The following is a 19,907-nucleotide window of genomic DNA, read 5'->3' as shown; positions in this document are numbered from 1 at the left end:
TGCGAAATTTCAGCGAAAGCCCGGGCTTTTCAACGACGGCGTAGGGGCGCAAATCGTTTGCGATAAAACCTGGGGGTTTATGGGGTTTATTCTGGTTAATTAACTTCGTAATAAATCATAAAAACCATAATCAAGGGTTAATGCTGAACAGTGACAGAGCACAAAATCGATACAGAGACTGAAGACAGGAGGAGAGAGAAACAGAAGAGAAGACACAGAGATGAAGGAAAGTCAGTATCACCCTCCTCTTCTTTAAAGCTTGTGCCATGAGCGCTTGTCCTGATCAACCCTGATCCAGTTAATTACAGTGAACAGGCCTTCTGGTCTCTTCTGCTGCCTGGAGCCCCGATCCTGCTGGGTCGCTGTCACAGCCCTGCTGTTTACAGTGGTGGATATTTCATTCTACACCAGGAGCTCTGTCTGCACTCAGAGAAACGCTGCTCAGTCCACGAGTTCGTGAAGCACCGGTCCTGCTGGAGAAGCGACTGCAGCCGAACAGCAGATCGCTCCGAGTGTCTTTGTGTCTGAAGGACTAAAACTCCTCCCCTCCTTCCTCAGGGCCGGGCCTGAATCCTGCAGAGAGGAAGTCCCGCCTTCTCCACGGGCTCCCTTGCCATTGGACGATCGTGGCTCAGTCTTTCTGCTGCACAGACATCTCCCAGAGTTCTCCTCTGCCTCCGTGGAAAAAAAAAGTTTTTAAAAGGGTTTTTTCGCTCCATTCAGAACATCTCTTAATTGTGATGTGTTGAAGAAAGACTTCTTGGAATATGATACTGATCATATATGTTGATGTGAAAACATAATTATGAATTCTTGACTACAGTGCTCACCATAAATGGCGCACATATCTCATGTGCCCTGCAATAAATACCGCCCGCACAGGCTAGATTATCGTGCTCGCTTCGGCAGCACATATACTAAAATTGGAACGATACAGAGAAGATTAGCATGGCCCCTGCGCAAGGATGACACGCAAATTCGTGAAGCGTTCCATATTTTTGTCCTCCTTTCTATTATAAAGGATGCGACGGGACTGTTGCTGAACATATTGCAGTGTTTGAGGAGCGTCAGTGTGAAGTGAGGTGCAGGAGAGTTTCCTTTCTATGTTGACTGGAGAAATGTCTGCAGCAGCTCCTATCACTCAGTAGATATAAATCCAATTTAAACTCCTGGTGTAATACCGGAAAACTTGAAAAGGAGGTGAAGTTCTATTCTCGCTGTGAAATGAGACTATATCTTGTGATCGAGATGTCCATGAAGTCTAACAGCGTTTGCTAATCACATCCTGAGTGCCTTCCTCAGGGCCTGGGACAGGGGGGTGTCTGAGGTGATATTTACACACAGGCAGGTGAAGAGTCAGGTAAACACAGTGATCAAAGGGGGTTTATGAGGTTTATTCTGACTAATTAACTTAATAATAAATCATTAAACCCATAATCAAGGGTTAATGCTCGACAGTGACAGAGCACAAAATCCATACAGAGACTGAAGACAGGAGGAGAGAGAAACAGAAGAGAAGACACAGAGATGAAGGAAAGTCAGTATCACCCTCCTCTTCTTTAAAGCTTGTGCCATGAGCGCTTGTCCTGATCAACCCTGATCCAGTTAATTACAGTGAACAGTCCTTCTGGTCTCTTCTGCTGCCTGGAGCCCCGATCCTGCTGGGTCGCTGTCACAGCCCTGCTGTTTACAGTGGTGGATATTTCATTCTACACCAGGAGCTCCGTCTGCACTCAGAGAAACGCTGCTCAGTCCACGAGTTCATGAAGCACCGGTCCTGCTGGAGAAGCGACTGCAGCCGAACAACAGCAGGTCGCTCTGAGTGTCTTTGTGTCTGAAGGACTTAAACATCTCCCCCTCCTTCCTCAGGGCCGGGCCTGAATCCTGCAGAGAGGAAGTCCCGCCTTCTCCACAGGCTCCCTTGCTATTGGACAGTCCACGGCTGTCAGTCTCTCTGCTGCACAGACGTTTCCCAGAGATCTCTGCTCCAATGTGAAAGAACAAGTTTTTAAAAAGGTTCTGAATGGAGAGAAAATACCATCTCTAAATTGTGATTTGCTTAAGAAACATTTGTTGAAACATAATACTGATCATACATGTTAATGTATAATATTAGGCATGAATTCTGAACTACAGTGCTCACCATGAGTGGGGGACATATCTCATGTGCCCTGCCATAAATACCGCCCGCACAGGCTAGATTGTCGTGCTCGCTTCGGCAGCACATATACTAAAATTGGAACGATACAGAGAAGATTAGCATGGCCCCTGCGCAAGGATGACACGCAAATTCGTGAAGCGTTCCATATTTTTGTCCTTCTTTCTATTGTAAAGGATGCGACGGGACTGTTGCTGAACATATTGCAGTGTTTGAGGGGCGTCAGTGTGAAGTGAGGTGCAGGAGAGTTTCCTTTCTTTGTTGACTGGAGAAATGTCTGCAGCAGCTCCTATCACTCAGTAGATCTAAATCCAATTTAAACACCTGGTTAAACACTTGAAGATGAAAAAGGAGGTGAAATTCTCTCTGTAAAATTAGACTATATTGTTGTGATCCAGGTGGCCATGAAGTCAGCGCTTGCTGATCACATCCTGAGTGCCTTCCTCAGGGCCTGGGACAGGGGGGTGTCTGAGGTGATATTTACCCACAGGCAGGTGAAGAGGCAGGTAAACACAGTGATCAAAGGGGGTTTATGAAGTTTATTCTGGTTAATTAACTTAATAACAAATCATGAAAACCATAATCAAGGGTTAATGTTCAACAGTGACAGAGCACGAAATGAATGAAGACGAGAGAGAGAAGAGGACTGATCCTGAGTTTATCAAGAATGTAAAGGAGACAGACATCATGATCCTACAGGAGATGTGGTGTGAGGGAGACGTGGCTACCCACTGCCCCCCCAGGCTACGAGGAGATCATGGTGGCCTCTATCAAAAAACCCCAAATCACTCGGGGCAGAGACTTGGGGGATGATTGTGTAGTACAGAGGAGCGCTCAGTCACTCCATATAATTAGTAAAGAGAGAAGAGTCACGAGTTTGGCTTAAAATCAAAGGAAATATCAATTGTACAGAAAATTAGGTTTTCCTGTGTGGTTTACTACAGTGAGGGAATTCTCCCCAGTCTCCACACGGAGATCGGTCTTTTCCAGGGCCAGGGAAACGTGCTGCTCTGTGCTGACCTCAATGCATGAACAGGCACACTGGCAGACTTCACCAGCACACAGGGAAATACTCATGTATTTCGGATAATCCCCTCTGTACCACACACCGGTCACCTCACACAGGTGCAGCCATGACACAACGGTCAATAGCACCGGGCGCGAGCTGCTGCAGCTCTGTCAAGGGCTGGGCCTGTACATCGTCAACGGCAGGACTAGAGGGGACTCTCTAGGCAGGTTCACCTACAGCTCAGCTCTGGGCAGCAGTGTGGTGGACTACGCCATCACCGACCTGGACCCCTCCTGTATCAGTGCCTTCACTGTCAGGCCACAAACTCCTCTCTCCGACCACAGCCAGATCACACTCTACATGAAGAGAGCACAACAGCACAGAGACACACTGACACAGCCCAGCCAGCTGTATGACCCCAACCAGGCGTACAGATGGGACACTGGGCGATGAAGAAATTTAAACACTGTTGGACATATTCCACTAAATGACTAAACAGACTCTAAAATTTGAAAAAGATGAAGTGGCATAATACAGGAATGTGTTCAAATGTAACGCACATAAAGGATCACTATTGCACTTATTATGGTATTATCAGCACAGTCATTCTGGACCTCCACAGTGGGGAATGCTCTCAGACACCTAAATATCTCAGTTCCACTTACTGCCATTACATGTATCCTTAGTGATTTATCAAAGGAAAAAGTAGCAATTCAATATAAAAATACTTTTTTGACTGTATTATTGCTGGAAAAATAATATGGCGAAAATGGGTGGACAGCACAGGACCGTCCTGCAAAGACTGGATGAAAGGGGCTGCATCACAAGTTACATTTGAATGACAAATACCAAAGATGCATGACGAGGTCATCCAAGAGCTCAACGCACAGCACTCTAACGGGATCCGAAGGCGGCCGTTTTCCAACGCGGAAAAGCAAAACGCCGATTACGCAAAACCAGAAAAACAATCCAACAGCTCCACCTACAGACCGGTCAAGGCATCACCCGCGCCTGGGTGTTTTTCTCGGTATCGCGACAAGAGAGCTCGAGAAGCCATTTCTTGCGTTGCGAAGAGCTGTTCTCCGCGGCTCGTTGGTCTAGGGGTATGATTCTCGCTTTGGGTGCGAGAGGTCCCGGGTTCAAATCCCGGACGAGCCCTTACACTTTTCTTTTTTTTCTTGATCTTGTGAATGAAGAATGGCGTGATATCCAGAGCTCCTCGTGTGTTGTACGGCACTCCGGGGGGCAGCGACGGAGACGGATTTACGCTGTAAAACACAACTAGTCGCGGGAGCCCGTGCCCAGGAGCCCCTGCTCGCCGCTGTGCTCGTCCAGACGCTGTAGAAAGCCGCGGGTGGCGACTGACAGTCGAATCGTGAGCACAAACCAGTGGGGCATGTCGACTAAATGCCCCAGTTTTGCTGCGGTAGGTGGGCAAGATCACGTCCGACTGCACTGCCGTCTATCAGAAAGGAAAAGAAAAAAAAGCCGCGGCCCTGCCCCGTGTGAGGATCGAACTCACGACCTTCAGATTATGAGACTGACGCGCTACCTACTGCGCTAACGAGGCTCGGCGCGACCAAGGAGGCGACACAGCGCAGGCCACGACTCATCTGTCGCTTTTAAGATTGTTTTTTTTTCTCGGTACCTCCCCGCAAATCCTCTCCGAAATCCGCGCGTGATGTCTCTCATCCACCACGTGTAAAATGAGTTATATGCCACAAATGAGGAGATGCACACAGCCCTTGCGTGCTTTGCTCCCGGTTCCCCTGTCTTTTGTACAGATGATGTTAGATTTCGTTCATGTGGCGACGGTAAAATAAATACACACACAGTATATACCTGCAATCTCTAGCAAAGACACCAATAGAATCGCACGCTCAACGGGCTCTTCCTATCCGTATCGGGAGAAGCGAAGGCAGGAAGCCTCTCGCGGGAGCTGCCTGTTCCCTTAGGGATCCGGGAAGGTCAGCAGGAGATTTAGGGGAAACTTGTTCTGAACTGGATCCGGCACCGGGATGGGTCCGGCGTCCGCAGCGGCGCTGCACGGGATAAAGCAGTAAGAAAATGACCGGACCGATGGATTTTTTTCCATGTGATCACTCCAATACCTTTCTTCCTTAAAAAAAAAATCCCTGCAGATCCTGTGCCGAGTCCGTCTCCCGCCTCCATCCTACGGTACCCCGAGTCTTTCTGGCTGAAGTGGGGGGTCCCCGGTCCAGCAGCCTGTCCTCTCCGCCTGGCGTATTGAGGAGCTGTCTGGTCTCGGTTCCGCAGAGCACTAATAAGGAAAGTCAGGACCCTCTTAGGGCGCTGTGGTGAGTGCGCTGCTGCCTCGCTCACCTGGGTCTCCCCCAGGGGCCTCTGGTTTCCTCCCGCGGTCCAGAGACAGTCTGGTAGGTTCCTGGGCTTCTAGGAAAGCTCAGAAAGCCGGATTTATCTCTGACACACGTAGGTTCACGCCATCTACTCCATTGTAAAGTACATACTGCCTCTGGAAAGGTTGACAAACTCAGCCACCAATTATAAACACGTTTTGTAGAGCAGGCTTTCATTTCAAGTGCAATGCAAAACCGCTACAAGAACCATCTCTTGCACCTGTGAAAGGCAGCACGGCTCCTCGCTGTTCTTATTTACAGCACAGGGAGGTCAGACAGGTCACAGACTAGAGGAGGCCATTCGCACATTCCAGCCCGTTTGGTAGCTAATTAAACCAAGGATCTCATCCAGCTGTTTCTTGAGAGCCGTCAGGCTATCGGTTTCAACAACATGGCTGGGCGGCTTGTTCCACACTCCCACCACCCTTTGTGTAAAGTAGTGCCTCCTGTCCTGACTGAAGGATCTCATCCAGCTGTTTCTTGAGAGAAGTCAGGGTATCGGCTTCAACAACATGGCTGGGCGGCTTGTCCCCCACTCCCACCACTCTGTGTGTAATGTAGAGCCTCCTGTCCTCAATTTTTAATTGCACTTCCCTGTCATTCTCACTGGTGTCCCCGGTATGTGTTTCACTGCTGATTCTGAATGCTTAACCACTGTGCCACCCTTGGGAGGATGAACGCATATTATCTAAATACTTTGAAGTAACATACAGCGTCTTTGAAAAACTGAACTGTTCAATATTGATGACCTTCTGACCCTTTAACTGGTTTGAGATACACGGCAACATCGTCTTGCAGGGAAGATGAGCATGCGGTTCAGATGACTGAACTCGGGGGTGGCGCAGAGGGGCAGGCTGCATGGACATGATGGCTGGGAGACACTCAGCCCCATTTCAACACAAAACATGGGGTCCCACAGACCAGACTGCTCATTCCATTAACTGCTTCATACTATGCTCCACACCTGGCCTCCATCAAGCTCCCCATTGACCCACGCGGGGTACAGTTTCTCTCTGTCCCCCTGATCTGATGTGCAGGTTGGGGTACAGTTTCTCTCTGCTCCCCCTGATCTGCTGGTGCAGTCTGGGGTACAGTTTCTATATAATAATAATAATATAATAATATATTATTATATATATATAATATAATATATTATATATAATAAAATGTTTCTTTATTAGCCCTATACAATTTCTTGCATTAGGAATTCATCTTTTTGCATACCCCAGCTTTTCTCCATGGAAACACAGACAGGGAGAGAAGCTTGGGGTCAGCCATTGTAAGGCACCCCTAGAGCAGTTGGGGTTAAGGGCCTTGCTCAGGGGCCCAATGGAGTAGGATTCCTCTGCAGGCCACAGGATTTGAACCGGCAACCTTCCAGCCACAGGCACAGCCACAGAGCCACCGCTCCACCCTTCCCTCTGTTCCCCCCCCGCGATCTGCTGGTGCAGTCTGGGGTACAGTTTCTCTCTGCCCCCCGATCTGATGTGAGGTTGTGGTACAGTCTGGGGTACAGATTCTCTCTGCCCCCCTGATCTGCTGTGCAGGTTGGGGTACAGTTTCTCTCTGCTCCCCCCCGATCTGCTGGTGCAGTCTGGGGTACAGTTTCTCTTTGCACCCCAGGATCTGTGTGCAGGTTGGGGTACAGTCTGGGGTACAGCTTCTCTCTGCCCCCCTGATCTGATGTGTAGGTTGTGGTACAGTCTGGGGTACAGATTCTCTCTTCTCCCCCTGATCTGCTGGTGCAGTCTGGAGTACAGTTTCTCTTTGCTCCCCAGGATCTGTGTGCAGGTTGGGGTACAGTCTGGGGTACAGCTGCTCTCTCTCCCCCCGATCTGTGTGCAGGGGGGTTGCTGCGTGTCACCCAGGAGGGGGCTCTACCTCACTGGGGGAAGGCTAAGTGGGGGTGTGTCCTGAGTGAAACGTGCTTGAGAGGCGCTACGTAACTGCAAGGAGTCCTCATTCTAACGTTCATCTCGTCACACACAGATGATGAGACCCCTCGATCTACACCCGCCTCTGGAAAACCTTGTGTCCATTGTGCAGACCCCTTTCATACACAGCTGCCGCCAACGCGGTAGGAAGAGAGAAAGAAGACCGCACTCCGTCTTTAAAGGATTTATTTTAAGTGTTGAAGAGCAAAACTCATAATAATTATTTACACCCATAGTGCCACCTAGGATCTGTAAGGAAAGGGTTCTTTTGGGACCCTATGCAGACGACACAATCTGGGGATGAGTGAGGAAAACACGGGGGAAAAAAATGCATGCAGGAGGCGGGGATGAAAACAGGGGGCGTGTCCAAGGTGTTCTGGGGGGTGAGTCCGGGGCAAACTGTCCAAAACAGAGTCCAAAGGGCAATTCAAGACGAGGCAAAAGTCCAAAGCCGGGCGGTCCACCCGAGACGAAGACAAGCAGGATCACAAACCAGAGCGGGATGCGGTGGAGGGTCGGGGGGAACAGGGAGGACACGGGACCAGACGCTCCAATATGGGAACCAATGCAGAGCCCGAACAGAGTGAGCGACTGGCTCTTATAGGGAGGCAGAAACCAGGAGCAGGTGCACTAAATCAACTCAAAAGTGAACGAGCCGGAGCACCTTAAGGAGGAGGGACTACAGTCGTGACAGGATCACTCTCGCTCTAGCTTTCTGATTGATTCCTCGCACACTGTACAGAGGAGTTAACTGTAACCTGAATCCTGCAGAGAAAAGTACGTCTCCAGTGAGGACTGGGAGAGAAGGCTACGGCTTCACCCATTCAGAGCAGACGGCGTTATTTTACATCATCGCACTCCAGTCTCCCAGTCATCTATCCTCTTCCTCAAACGGCAGAGGGGCCCTGCTAGTCCCACACCTCGCCCGTCGCCAGGCAGAATCCGCTCCTGTGAGCACGGGCAGGCACGGTGCCCGTCTCACAGCGCACGTCTCAGAACTGCCGAGCTGCAGCTGCCGAGACCAGGGCTGTCCGGATCCCGGTCCCGGACGTACTGGAAGTACAAGAGAACGAGCTGATCCGGGCCGTCTGTGGGCTGAGCTGGAATGAAGACCCCCCCTCGTCTCCGACGTGCTCGCGAATCGGACAGCCTTCCCGCCGTGTGGACCTGCAGCCCTGATCGCGGGGGCCTGCGCCCAGCAGGTCTTGCAGATCGCCCCTGAAGCCTCAGTGCGCGAAGACGTGGAGCTCAAGGTCAGCTCGGTGTGTTAATTGGATCCCTCCAGCCAGGAGTGACGGCGGTGGACTGAGGGGAGGGGGCGCTATAAAGGGCAGGGATCCCTTCGAAGGACTCGCCTGTTTTAGGGAGTGTAAGGTGACTGAAGTGCCCCAGGTGTCTCTGGTTGAGAAGCGCCCGGATGGACTGGGGCCCTCCGGGTGTCCCAGCGCGGGGGGGCGAGGGGGGAGCGGCCCTGGGGCGAGCCTGCAGGTCCGAGAGTGGTTCAGAGAAAGGAAAAAAAAAATCAAGTTCTTGTTCGATTATATGATTGGAAAAATAAGACAGCCGGGAGGATAAATACACAGCCGTTCCCCCAGACGGGTGACTTTGAGCGGCGCCTGCCGAGCTCCGGCAGAAGTGGGCTTTCCCGGGCCGGAGTCGCCATCAGCCGGAAGGAAGCTGTTGTCTGTGGGCGCCTGGCGTCTCTGATGACCTCACTTGCTCTCCGCCTGGGCTTCGCTGCCGTTCTTCACCCCCTCCTTGCCATTGGCCATTTCATCGTCCGTGCCGCCCTCTGGGGTGTCAGTACCCAGGAGCCCCTTCTTCTCCGCCGGGGCCTTGCCCGGGACGGCCCCCCCGTCCTGCCCCGCCTCGGGGTCCGGCTCGGCCCCAGGCTCGCCGTGCATCGCCGCCTGCTCTCTTTCCTGCTCGTAGTTGTGCTTGTTCCTCTTGAAGAAGCCCAGCTAAGGAGCAGAGATGACATTTCACAGATGACACCCTCGCAGACACCCCGACTGACTGACTGACTGACACACTCACAGACACCCCGACTGACTGACACCCTCGCAGACACCTTGACTGACTGACTGACACACTCACAGACACCCCGACTGACTGACTGACTGACTGACTGACTGACTGACTGACTGACTGACTGACTGACTGACTGACACCCTCGCAGACACCCCGACTGACTGACCGACACGCTCGCAGACACCCCGACTGACTGACACACTCACAGACACCCCGACTGACTGACACCCTCGCAGACACCCTGACTGACTGACCGACACGCTCGCAGACACCCCGACTGACTGACACACTCACAGACACCCCGACTGACTGACCGACACGCTCGCAGACACCCCGACTGACCGACACACTCACAGACACCCCGACTGACCGACACACTGACTGACTGACACACTTGCAGACACCCCGACTGACTGACACACTCACAGACACCCCGACTGACTGACTGACACACTCGCAGACACCCCGACTGACTGACACACTCGCAGACACCCTGACTAATTGACTGACACACTCGCAGACACCCTGACTAATTGACTGAGTGACACACTCGCAGACACCCCGACTGACTGAGTGACGTGCTGTCTGATGGGTTTTCCTCGGCTGATTGACAGGATGCCCACCTTATAGAGAATCAGTATGAGGATGATCAGCACCAGGAGCCCTCCTCCAATCCCCACACCAGTGATGAACGCGGTGTGAGGGGGGATCACCAGCTCAGCCTTGGTAAGGAACTGAAGGAGAGAGACAGGAAGACTGCTGTTAGGACTGCGATGCTCAGCACCAGACTGCAGGAGTGCGTCCCGGAGACCAGGAGACCAGACTTCCGAAGGGTGGTCTTCCCAACTTCCCATGCGGTCCCTATGACCGTATCACTGCCAGTCCTGTCTGAGGATTCTGACCAATGAGCTGGTTCACAAAAAGACACTTCCATACAGTACAGTCTGCAGTCCAGAAATGATCCAGTATCTGAGCTTATTATAAATGATGTGATCCCATAAATGGAAGGCTGTGGGGTCGAATCCCAGGTGGGACACTGCTGGTGTTCACCTTGATCGAGGTACTTCACCTAAACTGCTCCAGCAAACCCCCCCAGCTGTACACATGGGTGCAGCTATAAGTCACCTTAGGTAAACTTGTCAGCCAAGTTAAGTGTTGAAATGGCTCTTTTGACAGGTCATGCCAAAGCTGGAAAGAAGCTCTGGCTTGTCTGACAGCCACTCAGAGGAGCACTCAGTCCAGCTTTTCAAAGGCCCTGATTGTCCTGGAATAGCGCCACGCCGGGCTGTAAGCAATAAAAAACTGCATTACCTTTGCCTTGTGGAACTGGTTGTTTTTGCTGTCCTGGAAAAAAGAGAAGACACAGATCTTGCTCCATTCATTGCACAAAGGACGGAGTGGCACTGATGTCGCTGCTCAGTCTAATGCAGACCTCGTTACGTGAGCAAAGTGGGGGTGAAGCCTTTCGGAGGCTCCTTAGGGAATATGTGTGTATACTGCTGTGAGGGGGACAGACCGAGACATTGAGTCTTAGTGGGAGGGAGAGGCACAATGAGACAGGCGTCAAGGGGCAGTGAGACAGGCATCAGAAGAGGGAGTGAGACAGGCGTCAAGGGGGAGTGAGACAGGCGTCAAGGGGGAGTGAGACATGCATCAGAAGAGAGAGTGAGACAGGCATCAGCAGAGGGAATGAGGCAGGTATAAGGAGAGGGAGTGAGACAGGCGTCGAGGGGGAGTGAGACAGGTGTCAGGAGAGGGAGTGAGACAGGCGTCGAGGGGGAGTGAGACAGGTGTCAGGAGAGGGAGTGAGACAGGCGTCGAGGGGGAGTGAGACAGGTGTCAGGAGAGGGAGTGAGACAGGCGTCGAGGGGGAGTGAGATAGGTATAAGGAGAGGGAGTGAGACAGCAGAGTGACGATTGTGAGACTGACAGTTTGAGATACAGGGTCTAAGTGGGACAGGGAGTGAGAGGGACAGTGAGATGAGCCAGGGAGCCGGGGAGTGAGACAAGTCTTGAGAGAGGAAGTGAGACAGAGGTCTTAAAGGGGACTCAGACAATGTGTTGGGAAGCAGTGTGAGGGAGGAGAGGGGAGTGAGGTGAGAGGCACAGAGAGGCACAGGAGCTGAACGATAGCAGGAGGCTGGGTGTGAGAGTCAGAGAGGGAGCTACTGAGAGTGTTCTCTTCTTCGGCAGGGACCCCCACTGCACTGTCGCAGGAGGACACCGTGGACACTGACCCCTGAGCTACTGTATTGGACGTAGCGCCTGGTGTCGTAGCTGAGCTGGGCAGAGCTGGAGAAGTCCACTTGGATCCTCTCCTCAGAGAAGGACAGCTTCTGCATGGAGGACAACAGGAGACTGTCACAGGCGGGGAACACATTCGCTCATGTGTAGATCATTGATCCCAGAATCTCATCCAGCCATATGCTTCACAGCATGGCTGGGCAGCTTGTTCCACACTCCCACCACCCTCTGTGTAGAGACGTGCCTCCTGTTCTTTGTGTTAAATGCACTTTCCTGCAGTTTCCACATGCAGCCTTGGCTTCTGTTTCACAAACAGAAAGCAGCACAGTGACTGAGTGATAAAAAACCCATGCCCTGCCCAGTTCACACGACTCACCCCTTTCAGATCCTCGACGTTAAAGCTGGACGGCCCAGAGAAACTGATGTGGATGGAGGAGCCCTTCTCCAGCATGGCTATCTGACACACGATCACCTTGCACTTCAAGGCTTCGCATTCCTGCAAACACAGACGCAGAGACACACAGTCAGTCTGCACCACTGTGACGCGATCTGGATCGGCATTAAGAGCAGATTCGAGGAATCAGAGATGAGGCACTACTGTGCACTAATCGCTGTGGCCACATGGCGGCAGCAGCGAGGGGGCAGAGGTGATGAGGCCATGAGTTGGAATAGGGGTCAGACTGTACTCCTTTCCTCGGGGGAAGGGGTGGTGCTAAAGTTTGTGTTTGTGGCAGAGTCATCATAACGGCCACAAAACCTTGCCAACAAGGAAGTCAGGGCAGACAGTGTTTCAGCAACGTGTGCTGTCACAAAAGCTACAGTAAAAGAAGACGTCTCTATTTCGCATTATTCAGAAGTGAAACAGAATAGGGGGGAAACAGATTCCTAGATGCATTAATGTTACCCCCTCGGGGAGCAGACAGGTGTCCCAGATGGGAAGGGTGTAAGTTTACAGCAGAGGGGGGTGTGTCACCCTCTCTGTGATGTTATTGGCCTGCTGTACCACCCTTCGCCAGCAGAGGGCGCCTGGACAGTTTTCTATTTTCTCACAACCTGCTCCAGTCTGCTGCTCTGAAGCCACCGAGCCAGCAGGAAGGACAGCAGGTGGAGACCCGTTCAATAGCAGGCTGGTAGAGAAGAGCTGCATTAGCTCCACCTGTCTCTGTGGCCTGTCTTTGCAGTTGGACTCACAACAGATGTCCAGCCCCCCAGTACTTGTGATCAATCTTCCCTGCATCTGCAAAACACTCTCCGTTCCAAAAGCCCCAAAACATTTTTACTGATCGTAGGTGCACCGGCGGACGTCATCCAGGGCTCTTGGGGTATGAAGCCCCTTAGCTGAAGCCCCAGTTCTGACTCCGTTGATATTTTGGGGGAGTGACAAAAGTCAAATCGTTAATAATAATAATAATAATAATAATAATAATAATAATAATAATAATGATAATAATTGCTTACACTTATATAGCACTTTTCTGGACACTCCACTCAAAGTGCTTTACAAGTAATGGGGATCCCCTCCTCCACCCCCAGTGTGCAGCCCCACCTGGATGATGCAACGGCAGCCATAGTGCGCCAGAACGCTCCCCACACACCAGCTCTCAGTGTGGAGGGGAGCAGAGTGATGAAGCCAGTTCATAGATAGGGATTATTAGGAGGCCATGATTGGGAAAGGCCAGGGGGAATTTGCCCAGGACGCCAGGGTTACACCCCTACTCTTTTCAAGAAACGCCCTGGGATTTTTAATGACCACAGAGAGTCAGGACCTCGGTTTTACGTCTCATCCGAAGGACAGTGCCTATTTACAGTATAGTGTCCCCACCACTATACTGGGGCATTAGGACCCATATGGACCACAGGGTGAGCGCCCCCTGCTGGTCCTACTAACACCTCTTCCAGCAGCAACCTCAGCTTTCCCAGGAGGTTTCACATCCAGGTACTGACCAGGCTCACACCTGCTGAGGACTCTTGGGATGTCAGGCACACGACAGGGTGGAGGAGAAATGGGCAAAGAGGAGGAGAAGGATGAAGTGCGGGAGAGAGAGAGAGAGAGAAAGAGCTCACTTTGATTTCCATTGCTGTCTGCGACGCTATGTTCTCGCACTGGGTGAGTTTCTCCTGCGGGGAAAAGAGGGAGAGAGATCAATCCCGCGGCCCCCAGCTCATGGACACAGAAGGCTTAATGAGAAGCACAGAAGGTTAAACTCCCACCCAGAACTGTGAAACAGCTAATTAAACCAAGTAAGAACAGTTTTAACAGTGAACAGTGCCTCTGTTCTCTTTAAATTACAGACATCTGTGTTATATATTGTATATCAGTAGATATGGGGGGTGCTACTTTACACAAAGAGTGGTGGGAGTGCAAAGTCAGCCTTGTGATAGTTACAAACTAATTTTCTTCTTTTCCGCAGCTGTGAAAGGTACAGATTTAGATGGAATAGCTCTTCCTCATCGGTAAATCTCTCAGCATCTATGGAAAGCCAGACTCTGTTCTTACCATGTCGGATGAGATACTCTGGACGTTCCACCAAAAGTTGCTGGAAAACTGGGTGGGGATGGTGAAGGCGACGTCGATGGGCAGACCCTTCTGTCCCTCATTCTTCACCTGCAGAGCGCCAGAGAGCCAGGAGATCAAGACACAGCCCTGGTGTCCCTGGCACTGAAGGCATCACCCACAGGCGTGCCACACTCTGCCCCCAAAGGTGACTTTAACAGTCTAAAACAGCCTATACTGGACTACATGAAACAACATGCATCGTCCCTTAAGAGAAATCCTTCACTTTGGCCATGAATGACTCTTCCATCATTTCCCTGGGTTCGAGCACACTGGAGCCTTGTCCTGGACGTACAGGGCGGTACAGGGTGGACATGCAAACTCCACACAGAAAGACACGTCTTTCTCTGTTCCTATGTACCCATTTGCTAACTGCTTCTGTTGAGGGTGGTGGGGAGCCAGAGCCTATCCCAGCAAGCAATGGGAGGGTCACGGGGCAGACAGACACAGATACAAATGCACGCACTCACACCTGGGCCGATTTTCACAAAAGCTAATTAACCTGCCAGCATGTCTTTGGACTATGAGAGGAAATCCACGTGAACATGGAGAATGTACAAACTCCACACAGACAACACCCCAGGAATTGGGTTCAGGGCCTCAGTGCTGCTGGGCAGCAATGCTAAACACTGCTCCGCCATCCTGCCTTCCATCGCTGAATAAATGAAAATCTTTGTTCATTTTCACACTTGCTGAAGCTCAATAATTAATGTCTCAGTAATTTATGAATACATATGAATGCTCTGCTTCCCTGCAGGGAAGTGCATTTGAAACCGGAACAGGTGGCACTACTTTACACAGAGGGTGGCGGGAGTGTGGAACAAGCTGATATCCCCGATTCAAGAATGACAATCACTCCCACAATCCTTTCCTAATTGGAGGATGTCATCCAGATGTCTATTGAAAGAATCCAGGGTATCAGCTTTCACAACATGGCTGGGCAGTGGGTTCCCTACCCTCACCACTTTGTGCGCAAAGTAGTGCCTTTACACAAATTGTGACAGAGCAAAACACTGAGGTAAACACCCATTTATTATAGTCACTTTGACTTAATGGAGTCAGTGCCTTAAGTAGGACTGAAGACATTTAGTCCCTCAATTCTGAGGTCAAGCGGTTCGGGGGTCAAGGGTTCGTTTGTGCTGAATTCTGGGAATTCTTTACCTCATACTCATGCTTGATGTCCGTGGATGCAATGTCCTCCACTGTGAAATTGAAGTAATTTGAATCCAGCCTTGAAGAAGGAAAACGACACGTCAGGAGGTGTTTCCTTTGACTCATGTGACATCACGAGGCGATGAATATGCATGTAGATCTTTTCTGGGTGTGACTGCGGATTGCTCAGGGAAGAAGCCCTGGTGGTTTGGACTGCATCAATCAGTCCTGTAAGGTAGGGCCCTGTAATTAAACTGGAAGGTTGTGGGTTCCAATCCCATGCGAGACAGTGCTGTTGGCCACCTTGAAGAAGGTGCTGCTTCAGTAAAACACACAGTTTTATAAATAGGTGCAAATTCCCCCCTGGATTAAAAGTGTCAGCCACACCCTTTAGTAAAGTAAAATGCATCGTTCAAGAGCACAACAGCACTGTCCCAGCTGGGATTAGAACCGACAACTCTCTAATTACAAGACCAGATAGCTACCCACACCACCCTGGTGGATCATACACAGCAATCCATATGCTTGTATGAAGAGCTAGAAATGTACACAAGCTGTCACCCCAGCTGGTGCAGAGAGAGAATGGAGGAACGGAAGGAGACTCACCCCTTGACTGTGACGTCAATGGCAAACAGCACTGGAATTTCCTTGGTGAGGACAGTTTCATTGGAGAATTTTCCATTGTCACTGCAGAACACATCAGAATTTCAAACACGGTCTTTTATAAGGGATTGTACGTGTAGCTATGTGGTTGACTGGGCTTGGCTGTGTGATTGACAGGGCATGGCTGTGGGGCTCATTGGGGCGTGGTTGTGTGGTTGATTGTGTGCTGTGTGCTCAACCATGTGCTGTGTGCCCTGGTGCTCACCTGTGTACTGTGTGTCCTGAGGCTAACCTGTCTGCTGTGTGCCCTGATACTCACCTGTGCCTTGATGCTCATCTGTGTGCTGTGTGCCCTGATGCTCACCTGTGTACTGTGTCCTGATACTCACCAGTGCCTTGATGCTCACCTCTGTGCTGTGTCCCCTGATGCTCACCTGTGTGCTGTGTGCCCTGAGGCTCACCTGTGTGCTTTCACAGTGATCTCCATGGTCTCGTTCCAATCTGCTTCAGGGGAGATTCTGAACTGATTGAGAAATACTGCCTGTGACAGACACCGGTAGAGAGAGAGAGATTCAGGGCCCTTGTTGATAAATTACTGCATGGGATTGTTTCACACAGAGACAGAGACGACGTGAGAGTCACAGACAGGAACAGAAACCAACAGCATCGAGTTCTTACGGTGGTGTCGCCCCGGTAGACAGGAGGGCTGACGCTACAGAGAGTCTTCTCCGGAGATTCTACATTGCAACTGGCCAGAGTGCGCCGGCTAGCCTGCAACAGAGCACCCGGCACTGGGTCAGTAAAGCTCATGGTACAGTATCAATAAATGAACTACAGCACACAGCACAGGGTCAGTAAAGCTCATGGTACAGTATCAATACACTACAGTAGCACAGAGCCAGTACAACACATGATACAGTATCAATAGATACTCTGCAGCAGCACAGAGTCAGTGAAGCACACGGTATTGTAGCAATAGATACACTGCAGCGGCACAGAGTCAGTAAGACACATGGTACTGTAGCAACAGATACACTGCAGCAGCACAGAGTCAGTAAAACACACGGTACTGTAGCAATAGATACACTGCAGCGGCACAGAGTCAGTAAAGCACACGGTACTGTAGCAAAAGATACACTGCAGCAGCAGAGAGTCAGTAAAACACACGGTACTGTAGCAACAGATACACTGCAGCAGCACAGAGTCAGTAAAGCACACGGTACTGTAGCAATAGATACACTTCAGCAGCAGTAAAGCTCGTAGTACAAAGTCTAAGTGTTGCGCTGTCTTTACCACCTGCAGAACAGGGCAGGCCGGCGCCTCACCTCTATGACTTCCATCTTGGAGAAGGAGAGGCCTCTGGGGACGAGCAGAAGCAGAGAGGTGTTGTAGGAGTCCTCCCCCCGATTGGCCAGCTTCACCATCACATTGATGCGCCCCTGGTGCACCACCAGCAGGGAGGGAGAGCTGGGGGAGGCCAAGAGAGGGGTCAATTCAGGCTCCGCCGCTCCTTCACGCGGCCGCGCGGCACACTGGACCGGGACGGGCGGGGGGTACGTACGAGAAGTTGAAGTCAAGGTGCAGGTCGGCAATGCAGGTGTCGTTGGCACCACAGTTCTTCTCGAAAGGAACCTTGGAAGGGTTGGTTGGAAAGAGGAATGAGAACAGGCAGGAGTGACAGCAATCAGACCCCCAGCTCCCCCAGTGCCCCCCCTGTCCTGCAGCACTGGTCCAACTGGCAGAATAACACTTCTTCGCACAATCCAGCCAGGCAGGGGTTCTCCATCCACCGTCCACTGGCCTTGTTCCAACTGGGCCCTTAATTCCCAGGGCTGCTTAGTGGCTGTAACTGATTTGCTTGCTGGTATAGACTGGTTTCTACACTTGGTCCTTGGGTCTAAGAATACGCCTATAGCGGCAGGGAGGGGGGGGGGGAGGGCAGGGTGTGGCAATGTGTCTGACACGCCCACGAGGGGAGTGTCACTCTATCTGGCACACCCACAATGGGAGTGACAATGTATTGGGCCCGCCCACGATGGGAGGGGCACTGTGTCAGACCCGCCCACCGTGAGTCAGTGCTCAAGTCTGATTGGTCAACTCCAGCTCACACACCTGAGTGAGGGCGAAAGGGTCCTGACCTTCCCCCATGAGCACAGGGATCGATCCTATTCCAAAAGCTGGCCTGGAGTAGAAATGTGAAATAAATCAGCCTATGATTGAGAAGTCGGCTGCAGCACAATCCTGAGGCTGTGAAACACTGCAGTAAGGAATTAATTTCAGCAATTACATTCTGTCTGTTATATCTCTGTCATGTGCTCCATGACTATTCCTCTAACGTTATTCTAACTGCAGTCATGGTAATTTTTTTCCACAGACTGCAGGGAAAGAGGCGCCCAAACTCGTGACCTGCTGGTCTGGTCCCGGTTTTCATCCTAACTCATCTCTTAACCTCTGGAGGCCGCTGCGTTGAGGAGAGCTCGAAAACCTTGCAGACACAGCGCCCCCTACAGGACGAGGACAGACCCCTCCCCACCGCTGCTGCAGGGCGCACCTCCCTGCCGAATGTCCATGTTGAACATACCGCTGCGAGAGAGAGAGGGGCTTACCTCGATGTACTCGACGTTCCTGCTGTCGATGTTGAGGATGGGGGTCAGAGCAGGGGAGCTGGGGCCCTCCGTCTGCGAGAAGGTCAGTTTGATCTTTACAGGAGAGACCGTGTCCTTGACGCAGTTCTGCAAAAGAACGGTGGGGAGGTTTCAGGGCAGCTTGCGAAGCGTATGGCTTCGGGGCCGCGTGTTCGCGTTGCTCTGCGGCTGGCTCTCCCAGATCGGGACACGGCGAGAGGGCGAGGGCGTTTTCATGGGCGCCGCCGTGGTTTTCCTGTCCTATCCCAGCTCCTCAGCTCGCGGGAGGTTTTAGGGACATGAACTGAGCTGCCACTAGGAGGCACCGCTTCAGGCTGAAATACAGTGACACCTGGAGTGAAGTATAAAGAGAGAGGACGGCACACCGGGCCCCACTGGAGAGCGTCATGCAGTCAGACTCAGGATGTGCACAGATTACAACAGAATAAGTGATCAATAGATCAATAGAGGTGATACAGACTGTGTGGGAATAAGTGATCTGTTCAGGAGTGATACAGACTATGTGAGAATAAGTGATCTGTACGGTTATAATACAGACTGTGTGGGAATAAGTGATCTGTTCAGGAGTGATACAGACTGTGGGAATAAGTGATCGGTACGGGAGTGATACAGACTGTGTGGGAATAAGTGATCAGTATAGGAGTGATACAGACTGTGGGAATAAGTGATCTGTTCAGGAGTGACACAGACTGTAGGAATAAGTGATCTGTTCAGGAGTGATACAGACTGTGGGAATAAGTGATCTGTACAGGAGTGAGACAGACTGTGTGGGAATAAGTGATCTGTTCAGGAGTGATACAGACTGTGGGAATAAGTGATCTGTACAGGAGTGAGACAGACTGTGTGGGAATAAGTGATCTGTTCAGGAGTGATACAGACTGTGTGGGAATAAGTGATCTGTTCAGGAGTGTCACCTATACCAGTGTGGGGTCTCCTACCTCCATGTAGACACTCTTGGTGTGGCAGGTTATTCTCTGCGGTAGCTGGACTGTGTCCTGGATCTTCCTCAGGTCCAGCTTAGATCCGCTGAACGTCGCCCGGCTCCTCTGCCTCACACTGTCCAGGTCCAGCTGGTACGTCACATTCAGGCCAGAGGTATCTGGGCTCGGACACACCACACTGACAGTCAGGGGTACAGAGGGGGACTGGGGTGCAGGGTGTAGTGATGAGCTTAAGGACACAGGGCATCGGGCTACTCT

At 51.4% G+C, this 19,907-nt stretch overlaps 2 protein-coding genes and 4 non-coding genes across 7 annotated transcripts in view; 4 read left to right on the top strand and 2 right to left on the bottom strand.

The window, feature by feature from the left end:
• LOC102689789 (butyrophilin subfamily 1 member A1-like) overlaps window positions 1–19,907 on the top strand; it is a 402,034-nt gene that overhangs the window by 164,984 nt on the left and 217,143 nt on the right. The gene's annotated exons all lie outside the window — the stretch shown is intronic.
• On the top strand, window positions 894–1,000 carry LOC138238477 (U6 spliceosomal RNA). The gene has a single exon (XR_011189528.1). It is a non-coding gene; the product is annotated as a U6 spliceosomal RNA (small nuclear RNA).
• Window positions 2,207–2,313, top strand: LOC138238476 (U6 spliceosomal RNA). The gene has a single exon (XR_011189527.1). It is a non-coding gene; the product is annotated as a U6 spliceosomal RNA (small nuclear RNA).
• Window positions 4,254–4,325, top strand: trnap-ugg (transfer RNA proline (anticodon UGG)). Its single transcript has one exon. It is a non-coding gene; the product is annotated as a tRNA-Pro (tRNA).
• trnam-cau (transfer RNA methionine (anticodon CAU)) lies at window positions 4,665–4,737 on the bottom strand. Its single transcript has one exon. It is a non-coding gene; the product is annotated as a tRNA-Met (tRNA).
• Window positions 7,649–19,907, bottom strand: part of zmp:0000001082 (integrin alpha-M) — a 57,868-nt gene continuing 45,609 nt past the window's right edge. For both annotated transcript variants that reach the window (XM_069188028.1, XM_069188027.1), the window contains exons 17-31: window positions 19,647–19,807; window positions 18,670–18,795; window positions 17,625–17,695; window positions 17,389–17,530; window positions 16,742–16,834; window positions 16,525–16,604; window positions 16,067–16,147; window positions 15,470–15,539; window positions 14,252–14,359; window positions 13,819–13,872; window positions 12,131–12,250; window positions 11,748–11,846; window positions 10,822–10,854; window positions 10,134–10,244; window positions 7,649–9,440 (exon numbers count right to left, since the gene is read on the bottom strand). In XM_069188028.1, the coding sequence (XP_069044129.1) occupies window positions 9,192–9,440; window positions 10,134–10,244; window positions 10,822–10,854; window positions 11,748–11,846; window positions 12,131–12,250; window positions 13,819–13,872; window positions 14,252–14,359; window positions 15,470–15,539; window positions 16,067–16,147; window positions 16,525–16,604; window positions 16,742–16,834; window positions 17,389–17,530; window positions 17,625–17,695; window positions 18,670–18,795; window positions 19,647–19,807 (1,598 nt within the window). In that variant the 3' untranslated portion in view covers window positions 7,649–9,191. The remainder of the gene's footprint in view (window positions 9,441–10,133; window positions 10,245–10,821; window positions 10,855–11,747; window positions 11,847–12,130; window positions 12,251–13,818; window positions 13,873–14,251; window positions 14,360–15,469; window positions 15,540–16,066; window positions 16,148–16,524; window positions 16,605–16,741; window positions 16,835–17,388; window positions 17,531–17,624; window positions 17,696–18,669; window positions 18,796–19,646; window positions 19,808–19,907) is intronic.

This window comes from Lepisosteus oculatus, chromosome 4 (genome assembly GCF_040954835.1).
Source record: "Lepisosteus oculatus isolate fLepOcu1 chromosome 4, fLepOcu1.hap2, whole genome shotgun sequence".
NCBI classification, from domain to species: domain Eukaryota; kingdom Metazoa; phylum Chordata; class Actinopteri; order Semionotiformes; family Lepisosteidae; genus Lepisosteus; species Lepisosteus oculatus.
This window is presented reverse-complemented; position numbering and strand designations above follow the sequence as displayed.